Source organism: Podarcis melisellensis (assembly GCF_964234715.1).
Source record: "Podarcis melisellensis genome assembly, chromosome: 7".
NCBI lineage: Eukaryota > Metazoa > Chordata > Lepidosauria > Squamata > Lacertidae > Podarcis > Podarcis melisellensis.
The window spans coordinates 2,010,871-2,025,415 of record NC_138539.1 but is presented as its reverse complement, the minus strand read 5'-3'; the positions used below and the strand labels follow the sequence as shown (position 1 = coordinate 2,025,415).

Below are 14,545 nucleotides of genomic sequence, written 5' to 3'. Positions count from 1 at the left end.
CCTCTTCATAAGCAAACGCCAGACACCTCAGTTGCTCTCAGGCAAATCATCTTTTATTTCAGGTCCCAAAGTTCTCTGTATATAATCTCACCTCCCCTTCCTTCGGCCCTTACAATATTTAGGCCTTATTCCAGGTTCTGGATTGACAAACTTCCCGCTCCTGTCAAGTCTTGAAAGGGACCAAATCATTTCAAAGGCACCCACCCAAATGACCTCTGGCAATCCCATCAAACACACAGAAGGAGAGGCGGTAATATCCACTTTGCTAAGCTCTAACTAAGATGTTACAAAATAGATGTTTGGGGGAGAAAAGAAAAATCCAAAACCTAACCCCCGGTATTCTTACATGCACCAGAAAGGGCTCACGTGCTTTTGACCTGGCATTCACTGCTATGTTAACAGAAATACCCACTCGCCACTCGCCACCACACCAGGGCAGATTTCATCCGCTCCTCTCTCCTGGTCACCACTTGCCTGCCTGTTCCCTCCTTCCGTAGTCATTACAGCGCTGTTTCCGCTGACCGGAAGGAATGCAAGGCTCCCCTGTCTGCCTGCCTGCCCCTTGAAGGTTGAAGACAAGCAGGCAAAGGCAGTTGCATCCTTCTCCTGGCAGGAAGAAAGAGCAGAGCAAGACTATGGTGCCTCCACACACTCTCAGTCTCTGCCGGAAAGAGAGCAGAGACAGCCACTCAAAGTGCTGTCTGCAAGGCTCTCCCAGGTGGATCTTTCCAGCCGAGATGCACCAGGGCAGGTAAGGCAGTCAGCATTGGCCCACTGCAGTACGGTGCAAGACAGGGAGCGTTGGCAGGCAAGTGGCAGCAGGAGAGGACAAGCTCCAGTCCTTGTTTCTTGGCAGGAGATGCGCGTGGGGCTATAAACTAAAGAAGTCCAGACTATTGTGGCGGCAGAGGTTCGTGGTCCAGGTGACGTCCGCCCGATTGGCGCTCAGCAGCATCTGCTGGAGTTCGTTGCTGACCCGGAAGAACTTCTCCTCGTCCACGTTGCCGTTGAGGAGGTTGGAGGAAGTGGGGGGCCACGGCAGGTCATCCCCATAGCAGTCTACCGGGTAGGGGTAGATGACCAGCTTCAAGTCCAAGAGGCCCACCGTCTTGTGAAGGAGGTTCTTCAGTCCTTTGGCCGAGATGGGGTTGCCAAACACACCCAGGTAGCGGAGCCGCGAGCAGCGGCAGATGGCCGGCAGGAGGACGTTCAGGTGGGTGTCCATCATGCGGCACTCCATGATGTCCAGGTGCAGGAGGGTCGGGGCGGCCTCCATCAGCAGGCCTTGGAAAGGCTGCAGGAGGCAGTCGGAGAGGTTGTTCCCGCTGAGGTCCAGCTTCTTCAGGGCAGGAGTGTGGAGGCTTTGGGAAAGGTAGGCCAGGTCATTGGGCAGAAGGTAGCAGAATGCCAGCTCCAGGCTCTCCAAAGGGCTTTGCAAGTCACTGTGGAGACAGGAAAAGGGCCACCGTTACACACTCTCAACACGCCCTCCAGCTAATTCATCCCCATTTGAAATATTTTTACTTGCAAACTAGCAACTTTTTTCTCTCTCCTTCCTTTTCTCCTTTTGTGTCCTGTCATATTAGACTGCAAGCCTGAGGACAGGAATTATTTTTTTATATAGCATAAGCACCCGAGGAGGAGGAGGGGGGAGTTTGGATTTGATATCCCGCCTTTCACTCCCCTTCAGGAGTCTCAAAGCGGCTCACATTCTCCTTTCCCTTCCTCCCCCACAACAAACACTCTGTGAGGTGAGTGGGGCTGAGAGACTTCAGAGAAGTGTGACTGAAGGTCACCCAGCAGCTGCAGGTGGAGGAGCGGGGAAGCGAACCCAGTTCACCAGATTGCGAGTCCACCGCTCTTAACCACTACACCACACTGGCTCTGAATGGGTGGTGGGATCTAGACCACTCGCACTGTAGCCAGCCAGTTCCTTCTCCGAGTGTTGATCCTTCTTTACTTATCCAACTTACATACTGCTCTTTATGCAAGATCTCATGAGTGGGTTACGTAATAAAAACTTATCATGAAACAAAACTTCAGCTTAGTAAATACAGTTAAACACTGAGAACAGTGTTAGAAACTGAGATATAAAAGCGAGAAGCTAAATGGCACTTTAAACCTAGGTTATGGGCACAACAATGGAATGTCTAGGCGCGCTTGTTAAATAACAAGAATACAAAGCTGAAAATGAATCAACTGCAGCTAAAATATTATGTTCATTTAAAATATTTGTATTAAAAATTCCTTACTTTACAAAAATACATTTTTTTCAAGCTACGTTTTCTACAGATCAATTTAATTTGTAGTGAGACATTAGTGTTACATATTATGTTCATTTTTTACGTGGTTTGGTCCTTTCCCCTGCCCAATATTCTTAAGTGGGTCTCGTCTTCACAGAGTAGTTGGAAGTGGGGAGGCAGAAAAAGTCCTCCTTTTCTTCCACTCACTCTGCAGTTTTACTCTGAAATCTTAGGTGCAGTACTGTGCGCAAAGCTCAGAAACTGCTCACACTAATTAAATTCCCTGTCGCAAAATGCGCCTAGAACAATGGGAGTTTCAAACACTGACTGAGAAGTTCAGTTAATACCCAGAAAAACAGTCCAGGAAAAGGAGCTCCAATGATCATTCATTCACACACCTCCCCACACAGGCTTGCATAAACAGGTGTGCCTTCGAAGGATGTCTAATGTCATCAATGTGTGTGGACGGTTTTTCCTTCCATACGGAGGGAGTTCCACAACAGTAGCCAAAAGGCCACCACGGATGCCTAAGAGGAAGGTATCAGTGGATTTCATGCACTCCGAAGTCTGCAGAAGCACCAACTTCTCCCCCCCCCCCCGAGAAAAAACTGTGAGTGGAGTGCTGGATGAGTGCCTGGTGGAGAAGAGGGAGACAACAGAAACCAGAGGGAGGCGAGAATGACATGGAGTATTCTGGAAAAGGGCTGAAATCCCTCTTTACACTGTGACTTTTTTCTTTGCGGGTTGGAACTTCTGATAGCTATAACTAAATGGCTTTATCTCAGCCACCACTAATTACACAACTTGCAAACTTTTGGGGCCTGGAAACTGAGCCTTCTTTTAAACAGGGGCCAGCATGCAGCACCAAGAATCCACACGAGCACGTGCAGAGCAAACTACAGGTATATTTGTGTTCTCTCTTTTTGAATTTTCACATGTTGCGCCAAACCAGTTTTGCGCAGGCTGATGCTTCACCTGAAGAGGCTGATTTAATGCCCGAAAGTGGAAGTTACAGGAATTACCAACGACTGTGGAGTGGCAGGCAAAGATGATGGACTTTGCAGAATTGGCCAAAGTGACCTGCAGGATTCGAGTCCAGGACAATCAAAAATTTCAAAGGGACTGGAGTAAATTAATTGTATATTTGAATAATAATTGCAAAAATTAGCAGGACTAGTGACACAAATCCTACAATGTGGATAATAGGTTAAAGAGCTAAACTGTGAGATAGGACTTGAAAGTGGAAAACCAGCTGAAGGGAGGGAAGCCACAGGCTCGGCAGAGCTGAAAGTAAATGTGTATGTTATTGTACTGTGGAAAATATTGTTTAAGGAGAAAAATAAGAATAAATTATTTTTTAAAAAGATGAAAAGCAGGGAAAGGCTGCAGCTCAGCAGCAGAGTGTCTGCTTTGTATGCAAAAGGCCCAAGGGTTCGATCCCCAGCATCTCCAGGTAGGACTGGGACCATACCCTGCCTGAAATCCTGGAAAGCTGCTGCCAGTCAGTGTAAGGCAGTGATGCCCTCCAGTGGCTGCCCTGGCTGGGTTGATGGGTGCTGGGAGCTCAACACCACCTGGAGAACACCAGGTTGGCCACCCTGGTGTAGACAATACGGAGCAAGATGGATGAAGGGTCTGATTCAGGGAAAGGCAGCTACCTATCTTCCTAATCAGTTTTAAATCGTGGTCTGCCTACTGGACTTCTGAATGCATGATCTGTACGCTGGATGCTTAAAAACTGAACACAGAGCCTGCTGGATTAGGCCAAAGGTGGCCCATCTAGTCTAGCATTCTGTACTCTCAGTGGCCAACCAGATGCCTGTCTGAAACCAGCAAGCAGGACTCAAAGAAAAGAGCACTGTCCCCTTCTGTGACTTTCAGGCACTGGCCTTCAAAAACATTGCTGCCTCCAACTATGGAAGCAGAGCACAGCCATCATGGCTAGTGGCCATTGATAGAAGAAGAAGAGTTTTGACTTGATATCCCACTTTATCACTACCCTAAGGAGTCTCAAAGCGGCTAACATTCTCCCTTCCTTCCCCACAACAAATACTCTGTGAGATGAGTGAGGCTGAGAGACTTCAGAGAAGTGTGACTGGCCCAAGGTCACCCAGCAGCTGCAGGTGGAGGAGCGGGGACGCGAACCCAGTACACCAGATTACGAGTCCACTGCTCTTAACCACTACATCACACTGTCTCCCTCCTCCATGAATTTGTCTATCCGTCTTTTAGTAATAATAGTAATTTTATTATTGATACGTTGCTCATCAGACATTAAAATCTTCCCTGTACAGGGAAGCCAGCTAGGTTGTTGGCCATCACTGCCTCCTGGGGAAGTGAGCTCCATACTCTCTTAACTATGCCCTGTGTGCCATGGACTCCTATGGAAAAACATTATTGATTAATATACTTAAGGAGGACAATGATACATTTCCGAGCACAATTCAAAGTGTTGGTGCTGACCTTTAAAGCCCTAAACGGCCTTGGTCCAGTATATCTGAAGGAGCGTCTCCACCCCCATCATCTAACCGGACACTGAGGTCCAGCTCCGAGGGCCTTCTGGCGGTTCCCTCCCTGGAAGAAGTGAGGTTGCAGGGAACCAGGCAGAGGGCCTTCCCGGTAGTGGCACCTGCCCTGTGGAACGCCCTCCCACCAGATGTCAAAGAAATAAACAACTATATGACATTTAGAAGACATCTGAAGGCAGCCCTGTTTAGGGAAGCTTTTAATGTTTGATGTATTACTGTATTTTAATATTTGGTTGGAAGCCGCGCAGAGTGGCTTGGGAAACCCAGTCAGATGGGCAGGGTAGAAAAAATAAATCATTAATATTAGGCTGTTACTGGAATACTACCACTCCCTTTTCTCTCCTCATAGCTTTCCTTTCCTTTTTTGCTTTGTTCTTTTCTCCTTAGTGTTGGTATTATTGTTTGCGTGAAAACAGAAACGATGCCAAACGACAACGATGCCCTGTGTGACAAAGTAGGGTATTAGCAGAAGCTCACACACATCCACAGCCCTCTTTCAGCCGCTTACCCTAGGAGCAGCCTCAGCTTGCCAGACAGCCGGGAGGACCCCAGGTTCAGCTCCTTGAGGCATCTCAGCCGGCTCAGCTGGTTGGCAAAGTACTGCAGACTCCCCTCCATGCCCACGGTGAGGCGCCTCACATCCACGTTGCTGTAGGGCAGCTTCAGGCTCGCCAGGTTGGTGAACTTGGTCAGGTGTGGGAGGACCACTCGCAAGCCGGAGAGGCCCAGGTTGTTGAACCTCAGGTCCACCTGCCGGACGCCGACCGGGTCCAGGAACTCCAGCAGCCCCACGGTGCTGGCGATGGACAGCTCCTCTGCCCGGAAGTCCCGGCACCTCAGCCGCAGGGCATTGTAGCTGTTGATCTGCAAGGCGTCCTTCAGGACTCCGTAGGAGGTGCTGTTCACAAAGAGGTCCACCCAAACATCCACGGAGACGGGAGGGAGGGCTGGGGGCCCTGGGGGTTTGCTGTAGGGGCTTTTTCTCCGCTTGGACGTCCGCCTCGTCCACTTGCCTTGCTGCTTGGAGATGTCCAGGCAAGCCTTTGCCAGCGTGACCGTCCGGGACCAGAGACTCATGCTCTCTGGGCCCTGCCCTTCGTCCTGGAGGCCAGTCATGTCGAGAATCTGCAGCCGCTGCTGCGGCCCTTTGCTGCCAGAGAGGCCAAACAAGAACAGCCATTAGAGCAACCCTAGTCCCGCCCCCCAGGTAGCTCTCCCTGCCCACACCCTTTAGGAGACGCCCAGGGGCCACATTATATTAATAATAATAATAATAATAATAATAATAATAATAATAATAATAATAATAATAAATAATAATAATAATAATAATAATAATAATAATAATAATTTATTTATACCCCGCCCTCCCCAGCCAAGACTGGGCTCAGGGTGGCTAACAACCAATAATAAAAACAAGTTGATTAAAATACAATTTAAAAGATTAAGATACAACATTAAAACAATTAGGGAGCAATCTCTTCATAGGGGAAGAAAGGAAAAAGAGGGGGAGGGCCAAAGGCCAGGTGGAACAACTCTGTCTTACAGGTCCTGCGGAAAGAGATCAGATCCCGCAGGGCCCTGGTCTCATGAGACAGAGTGTTCCACCAGGCCAGGGCCAGTGCTGAAAAGGCCCTGCCTCTGGTTGAGGCTAATCTAACTTCCTTAGGGCCCGGGACCTCTAGGGTGTTGCTATATATGGACCTTAAGGTCCTCTGCGGGGCATACCAGGAGAGGCGGTCCCGTAGGTACGAGGGTCCTAGGCCATGAAGGGCTTTAAAAGTCAAAAGCAGCACCTTAAATCTGACCCTGTACTCCACCGGGAGCCAGTGCAGCTTGAAAAGCACTGGGTGAATATGCTCCCATGGCAGAGACCCCGTGAGGAGCCTTGCTGCAGCATTCTGCAGCCGCTGGAGTTTCTGGGACAGCTTCAAGGGCAGCCCCGCGTAGAACGAATTACATAGACCATCGCATACCTCTTACTGCCACGCCGGTTCTCCAGCAGCTTGATTAGGTATGTCACAACTCCCGAAATAACCATCTGGATGCAGTACTTGTTGGGCTTCTCCCGGATCAGGGCCCGTTCGCAGTGCTGGCATTTCCGCAGCAGCTTCTGGAAACTGAGGACTGGGAAGGGCCAGGTGTTGACGAGCAGCTGCAAGGACAGGGTCCTCTTGTCCATGAAGGCCGCTTTGAACAAGACGGGGTAGAGCTCCTTCGGGAGGAAGCCCAAGGCATCTTGCAGGCTATCAAAGTCAGCGACAACCTTCTGAGAGCAGAGGAACACCAGGGAGTTCATGGCAGCGACTGAGCAGACGGCAAGCCAGAAAGCTGAGGAAAGAATAGCGATTTATTACTGAGTTTATTTTTATTTCATAAAATTAATACACCGCTTGAACATAAAAAACCAGTAACCCAAAGTTACTGATCTAAGATATTCAGAAAGTTAAAATAGCAACAGGCTAAAAACAAATTAAAACTCACACCATCTTTCTAAACATCTTGGCAGGTTTGTCTAAACAAAAATGTTTTTAGCAGGCGTTAAAAGTACAGTGATACCTCAGGTTACATACGCTTCAGGTTACAGACTCCGCTAACCCAGAAATAGTGCTTCAGGTTAAGAACTTTGCCTCAGGATGAGAACAGAAATCGTGCTCCAGCAGTGCGGCAGCAGCAGGAGGCCCCATTAGCTAAAGTGGTGCTTCAGGTTAAGAACAGTTTCAGGTTAAGAACGGACCTCCGGAACGAATTAAGTACGTAACCAGAGGTACCACTGTACTATGAAGGTGCCTGTCTGATGTCAACAGGCAGGCAGTTCCAAAATATAGGTGCTGCCACACTGAAAGATTGATTTCTTACAAATGCAGACTGGGCTGTGCCAGTTTGGCCAATCAAAACGTTGAGTGGGTACTTATGGGTTATGACAATATTTTGGGTTTCTCTCATTCAGCTCCAAACATTCAGTGCATATTAAAAAGGCCTCCCTACACCTTTTACCACTACAGAAGCACTGGCTGGGAAACTGACTTGTGCAAGGCTACTCAAGGAGTTTCAAAAATGACGATGGATACAATCTTGGAACTTCCCTACTGCAGCAGCTGGCACAATAATGAACACCCACCTCACCTCCAACACTGTGTCAGATTTGGACTGTATGCCGTCTCCAACCTTCACAGGGGTGAAGTACGACAGTCTGCTCTCAGAGACTTATGGATCATGGGTGGTTTCCTGCTGTCTCTGGGGGAATTTTCCTATGGTTAATGGCTGAGGGTCTTGCCTAGGCTCTCTTGCCCACTGTGGGTATGTTCTTTTTGAGGTTATTATGACTACTTTTGTTAGGTTTGTAATGATGTAATTTTTTACATGTTATAAACCGCCGTACGCATTGTTTCAAGTTGGAAAAGCGGGATACAGATAAATTGATATATGCATGTCTTGGGAATGAGATGGCATTGGTCAAGTGTCTTCACCCCAACCACAGTCTCATCTTAGTGCCGTGTTACTCTGAGGGCAAAGAAACGGTTGGGTTGATCATTAGTGCACAAATGGCAGAAGAGTAAAAAAAGGATGACCCCCCCAAAAAAACACAGACTAGGGCCCACTAAAGAGCCAGCTTTGTGGTTATGATGGTGGTCAAGCCCAGCCTCTCTTCCAGCCAGCAGAGCTCCTTCGAGTGATAAGGGGGTCTACTTCAAGTAAGCAAAAGGAATCAACCACATACTTGAGCCTACTGTGGTCAATGTCGTTTTTACACTTTATCAATCAAGTGCTTGCATCTAGACACCGTAGTAGTAGTAGTAGTAATAATAATAATAATAATAATAATAATAATAATAATAATAATTTATTATTTATAGCCTGTCCATCTGGCTGGGTTTCCCCAGCCACTCTGGGTAGCTTCCAACAAAATATAAAAATACACTAGTCCATCAAACATTAAAAGCTTCCCTAAACAGGGCTGCCTTCAGATGTCTTCTAAAAGTCTGGTAATTGTTTTTCTCTTTGACATCTGATGAGAGGGTGTTCCACAGGGCGGGTGCCACTACCTAGAAGGCCCTCTGCCTGGTTCCCTGGCTTCTCGCAATGAGGGAACTGCCAGAAGGCCCTCGACACTGGACCTCAGTCTCCAGGGAGAACAATGGGGGTGGAGACGCTCCTTCAGGTATACTGGACCGAGGCTGTTTAGGGCTTTAAAGGTCAGCACCAACACTCTGAATTATGCTCAGAAACGTACTGTTTTGAAGGTCAGAGACAAATGCAACTAAGATGCCTTCTTGTCAGATTATTATGGGCAAGTATGCCACCCAGCAGAGATAAGCTGCTTTGAGGTTTGAGGGCTACCACTTTCATTGTGCCAGAAGTTATGAATGATTCCTTGAAGGATGGGGTGGTTCAAGGGGTCTACAAATTATGGCTGGTCTTGACATTACTTCCCCCTTCCAAATTTTTAAGATTTCCCCCTTCTCAAGTATATATGATCCATTATTTGAACTGATAGAAATGAACTATTGACACTATTGTTTTCTGGCACAAACATCAGACTATGGGGAAATGCTGATTTTTGGTTAGTAAGCGTCCTATGGCACCATCAAGATTAAAGTTTTTGGAGCATGGCTCGGGATGTTGTGTTGAGAGTAAGAACCATTGAGCTCAGAGGTGCTTTATTAACTTCCATGCCATTAGGCTGCAGAGCAGAGGGTGAGGAGGGAAGCAGGATTGCCCCATCAGCACTGCTGAGAAACCACCTGCCTTCAAAACTTCAGCCTGAAGCAGACATTCCACCTGGCTACCTGTTTCCATTCCAGCAGATCAATGACTGAATCCTAAGTGTTTTTTCTTCCTCTTCTTCCCTTTTATGTCATGCCTGACAATAGGGATTATTTTTTTTAATGGAAGCACCGTGGAACAGTTTTTAAGAACAGGGGGGAAAGGGTTTCTTAATAAACTTGAAAAACACACCAAACATTTTTTTTCTTTAAAAAATGATATTCAGCCAGCTGAAAGACAACCATTGGGTTTTAATTGGAAATGCAAACAATTTTACAAAAAAGTGTTACAATTTAAATTGGTAGCCTAAAGTAGGAATTCCATCAAGCAAAAGCATCCAGTATCTGATCTGATTCCCTCCCCTCTTATTTCTAATTACAGGTATTTAGGCCCTTGCAGTTTGGGGGCGGGGAGAATGCTGTGGTCTAAACCACAGAGCCTAGGGCTTGCTGATCAGAAGGTCGGCAGTTCGAATCCCCGAAATTGTGAGCTCCCGTTGCTCGGCCCCTGCTCCTGCCAACCTAGCAGTTCGAAAACACGTCAAAGTGCAAGTAGATAAATAGGTACCGCTCCGGCGGGAAGGTAAACGGCGTTTCCGTGCGCTACTCTGGTTCGCCAGAAGCGGCTTAGTCCTGCTGGCCACATGACCCGGAAGCTGTACACCGGCTCCCTCGGCCAATAAAGTGAGAGGAGCGCCGCAACCCGAGTTGGCCACGACTGGACCTAATGGTCAGGGGTCCCTTTACCTAGGCCCTTGCAGGGGTTTTTTGGGGGGGCGGGTGCTTTCAGTTTTTCCAGCAACCACAAATGTTGAAGACTAAAAGAGTGAATCGAATTCCACCCACTATATCCCTCCCCTAGCCTTGTTTTTAATGAACCTCATCTACTTCCTACAATTGTAGAGCTAGAAGGGACCCGGCTGGCTAAATCAAATGAGGGCAGCTGATAGGTCTCAAACCCTTGGTGAGTTAGCTACTCCCCCTGGATGCAAAGATTGAGAGGACAAAACCAAGAGGGGGTCCAACAGTTAACAAAGCAGTTTCTGCACATTGAGCAGAGGGTTGTAAGGGGCAGGTGGGGGTCGTCCACCTGGGAAGGTAGACCATCTAGGAGAAAGAAAATCTGATCCTAAACCTCCGCTGCCTTGAGGGATATCTTTGGGAGAGAAAAAGGCTCAGGAGTAAACCCATCACAAATCCAGAGTGGAGTCCCTAAGACAGTTGGATGGTGTCTTGTCCGCCTCCATCCAGCAAATTTGCAGGCAAGCTGGTACCAAACGTAATGCTCTGCTTTCCTTTGGACCACATCAGCAAGGCTGAGAGAGGGGTCTTGTTGTCTGGGTAGCCCAGGACCTCCATATTCATTGCCCAGGTTTGTGCTCTGGGGAGGAGACAACAATCTCTCAAAGGATCCGTTGATGGCATTTTACCATTGCACTGTGGAGAGTGTATTAACTTATGGTGTGTGGTTTGGGAGCTGCACGGTAAGGGAAAACACAATGCTCTCCAGGGTTGTAAAGACTGAGGAGAATAACTGGGTGCACTCTTCCCATCTTAGATCAAATCTATGCTTCCATGTGCCATAAGAAAGCTGCAGAGATAGTGCGGGATAGTGCGCACCCCGAAAATGATCATAGAATCATATAGTTGGAAGAGACCACAAGGGCCATCGAGTCCAACCCCCTGCCAAGCAGGAAACACCATCAGAGCACTCCTGACATATGGTTGTCAAGCCTCTGCTTAAAGACCTCCAAAGAAGGAGACTCCACCACACTCCTTGGCAGCAAATTCCACTGTCAAACAGCTCTTACTGTCAGGAAGTTCTTCCTAATGTTTAGGTGGAATCTTCTTTCTTGTCGTTTGGATCCATTGCTCCGTGTCCACTTCTCTGGAGCAGCAGAAAACAACCTTTCTCCCTCCTCTATGTGACATCCTTTTATATATTTGAACATGGCTATCATATCACCCCTTAACCTCCTCTTCTCCAGGCTAAACATGCCCAGCTCCCTTAGCCATTCCTCATAAGGCATCGTTTCCAGGCCTTTGACCATTTCGGTTGCCCTCCTCTGGACACGTTCCAGTTTGTCAGTGTCCTTCTTGAACTGTGGTGCCCAGAACTGGACACAGTATTCCAGGTGAGGTCTGACCAGAGCAGAATACAGTGGCACTATTACTTCCTTTGATCTAGATGCTATACTCCTATTGATGCAGCCCAGAATTGCATTGGCTTTTTTAGCTGCCGCGTCACACGGTTGGCTCATGTCAAGTTTGTGGTCAACCAAGACTCCTAGATCCTTTTCACATGTACTGCTCTCAAGCCAGGTGTCACCCATCTTGTATTTGTGCCTCTCATTTTTTTTTTGCCCAAGTGCAATACTTTACATTTCTCCCTGTTAAAATTCATCTTGTTTGTTTTGGCCCAGTTCTCTAATCTGTCAAGGTCGTTTTGAAGTGTGATCCTGTCCTCTGGGGTGTTAGCCACCCCTCCCAGTTTGGCGTCATCTGCAAATTTGATCAGGATGCCCTTGAGTCCATCATCCAAGTTGTTGATAAAGATGTTGAATAAGACCGGGCCCAAGACAGAACCCTGTGGCACCCCACTAGTCACTCTTCTCCAGGATGAAGAGGAACCATTGATAAGCACCCTTTGGGTTCGGTCAGTTACAAATCCACTGAGTGGTAGCATAGTCTCTTTCAGCTTCTGCCTTCTGGAAGAAGTTACAGGGTTATAAAGACTAGGACTAGCCACCTGAGAAACAGTTTCTACCCAAATGCAATTCTGGTTTTAAACGCAGTATAAGGAGTCTCTATAGGAGTATATTGTATTTTAAAATGGGGTTTCAGAGTTTTTAGGGGGTTCTGAATGTCTTATGAAGATTTTTCAATTTCATTGTTCTGTATGGGACAAGGACAATAAAGATATCGGATCGGATCGTGCAGCTAGTGCAGTGGGTGCGCACTCCATTTGGATATAGACAAGGGAGATCTAATCAGCATAGGTAACTGAAAAGGGTAGCATGCTCAATCTCTTGAAATCACAAACTTGAAAGCTTCCATTATTCCCTCATTTGCCAAAAAGAAGGGAGGGGTCCATTGTTACAATTACCTGTAGGGAGTTTGTCAAATCTGGGTGCTTCTGTCTGCCCTGAGGTGTTCCAGCTCCCTTTTTTATATAAAAAATAACCACTCTATTGACCTGAACAATTATCCAGTGACAAATTTATTGTTCTTAATTAAGGTATTAGCATCAGTCATTCTGTTCCAGTTTCGGACAGTCCTGGATGACACTGATTATTTGGATTCATTCCAGGCTGGCTTCCAGCCAGGTTTCAGAATGGAAATCACCTTGGTCATGGTGGCAGATGATCTCTGGGAGATCACAGTAAACCTGTTGGCAATCCAGGCTGTCTCAGCACCATGACAGAAAGGATTTCTTTCTCTCTCTTTTGCCTCTTCGAAGATAGTACTTGATAGCAACATATATATGAATGCATTTTGTGCCCCAATGGATTTGATATTGTGCATTCCTGCCCTTTGCCATAAGGTCCCAGGGTGGGTTACGGCATTAAAAGCAACACTGATAAGCAGTAAGGAACTAGAAAAAGGAGTAACAATTGGAGTAACAACAGGAGTTGAGGAGTAACAATTGGATAAAAATGATAACAAAATGCAGAGAATGGTGTAAGATGTAAAGAACCATTAGAAGGGGTGGAAGGAAGTCTTGAGGTTTAAAGAGCCTCAAAAGAAGACCTGCAAAATAGTAGGATCACTAATTAGCAGTTCAAATGTTAGATTGTCCTTTTTTGCATCCTTATTGTTTCCTGCCTGTGAAAAACAACCAAATTAAAAAAAAATTATTTACAAAATAAAAAGAAAGGAAAGGAACGTTGATAAAATGGTTTGATTTTCTACCTGTAAGAAGCCATTTTGGCGTGCAAGAGAGGAACATAAGGGAGCTGCGGTAATCGAGATCGGGCCTTTTCTGCGCTTGTGTGATGCTCTCCCCACCCCCGGGAGGCTCCCGGTTTGGGTGGACGGCTCTCCCGGGGACACCTTTAGGCGATCGGCCATTATTCCCCTCCTCCCGGGCCTCCGGCTGATATTATACAACGCGCGGGGCCTTTGCAACCGCGGGGTGGGGTTTATCGCTTTGTTCTTAGGCTACGTGGTTTCTGCGTTTCGGGGACCGTCAGCCCATCTGCGACGATCGGTCGACCGGCGGCAGAAGCTGCGACACCGAATCGGACCCGCTTCGCTTCCAGGCACCGGTGTCCCTCCCTCCCTCCCTCCCTCCCTCCCAGCCCGGCCTGGCGATGCCGCGGGGGCCGCCCGCTTCCGAGGCAGAGGAGAGGCGCCTCGGCGGGGAGGGAGGAGGAGGAGACGGAGCTCGATTCTTACGGCCGGGAAGGAGCCCGATTGTGAGGGGAATCCGATCCGGAATATGGGGGGGGGGCTCCGTCGCTGCCCCTCCCCCCCGCTCCGTGGGCCTCAGGGGCGGAAACCGGCGACCCCCCCCCCCGGCCATTTTTAAAGCAAGGCGATCCCTTTCAGGCGGGGCCGGGCCTTTCTTTTGTTGCGCGGCTCCACCCGCCTCCCCCCCCCCCGTTTGCCGCCACGCCCCTCCCCCCACCGCCGCATTCCTGTCACGGAGGCCCCCTCCCGTCGCCATGGCAACGACATCCCCTCAGCGACACCCCCCCCCCGCCGACCCGGGCTCTCTCTCTCTCTCTCCCGTAGTAGGCCTCGGGTCTTACCGGGCCCCCGCGACCACTCCTGGCTGCTTCTCTCGGCGACGCTCCGCTCTCCCCTCAGGCCATCCCGAGGCGGCCCTGAGACCCTCCTGCGCGCGCACCGCCGGCCGTCCCCTTCGCAGCCGCCGTAGCGCCGAGCGGACGGGGTGCGCAGGCGCGGACGTGGCGCCGCCGCCCCGCCCTCCTCCCTCCCTCCTCCCTCCCACGGGGTTACCATGGAGACCAGCGGCCGGCCTTCCTTTCTTCCCTGCCACCCC

At 48.7% G+C, this 14,545-nt stretch overlaps 1 protein-coding gene across 1 annotated transcript; it reads right to left on the bottom strand.

Moving 5' to 3' along the window:
- Positions 1-31: 31 nt before the first annotated feature.
- On the bottom strand, positions 32-14,441 carry LRRC14 (leucine rich repeat containing 14). Its single transcript, XM_081918931.1, has 4 exons — positions 14,292-14,441; positions 6,748-7,102; positions 5,280-5,921; positions 32-1,442 (listed from the first exon to the last, which is right to left on the bottom strand). Exons 2-4 carry the CDS (start codon positions 7,068-7,070, stop codon positions 872-874), a joined length of 1,536 nt encoding a protein of 511 aa, XP_081775057.1. The 5' UTR covers positions 7,071-7,102; positions 14,292-14,441; the 3' UTR covers positions 32-871.
- Between the last annotated feature and the right edge of the window lie 104 nt (positions 14,442-14,545).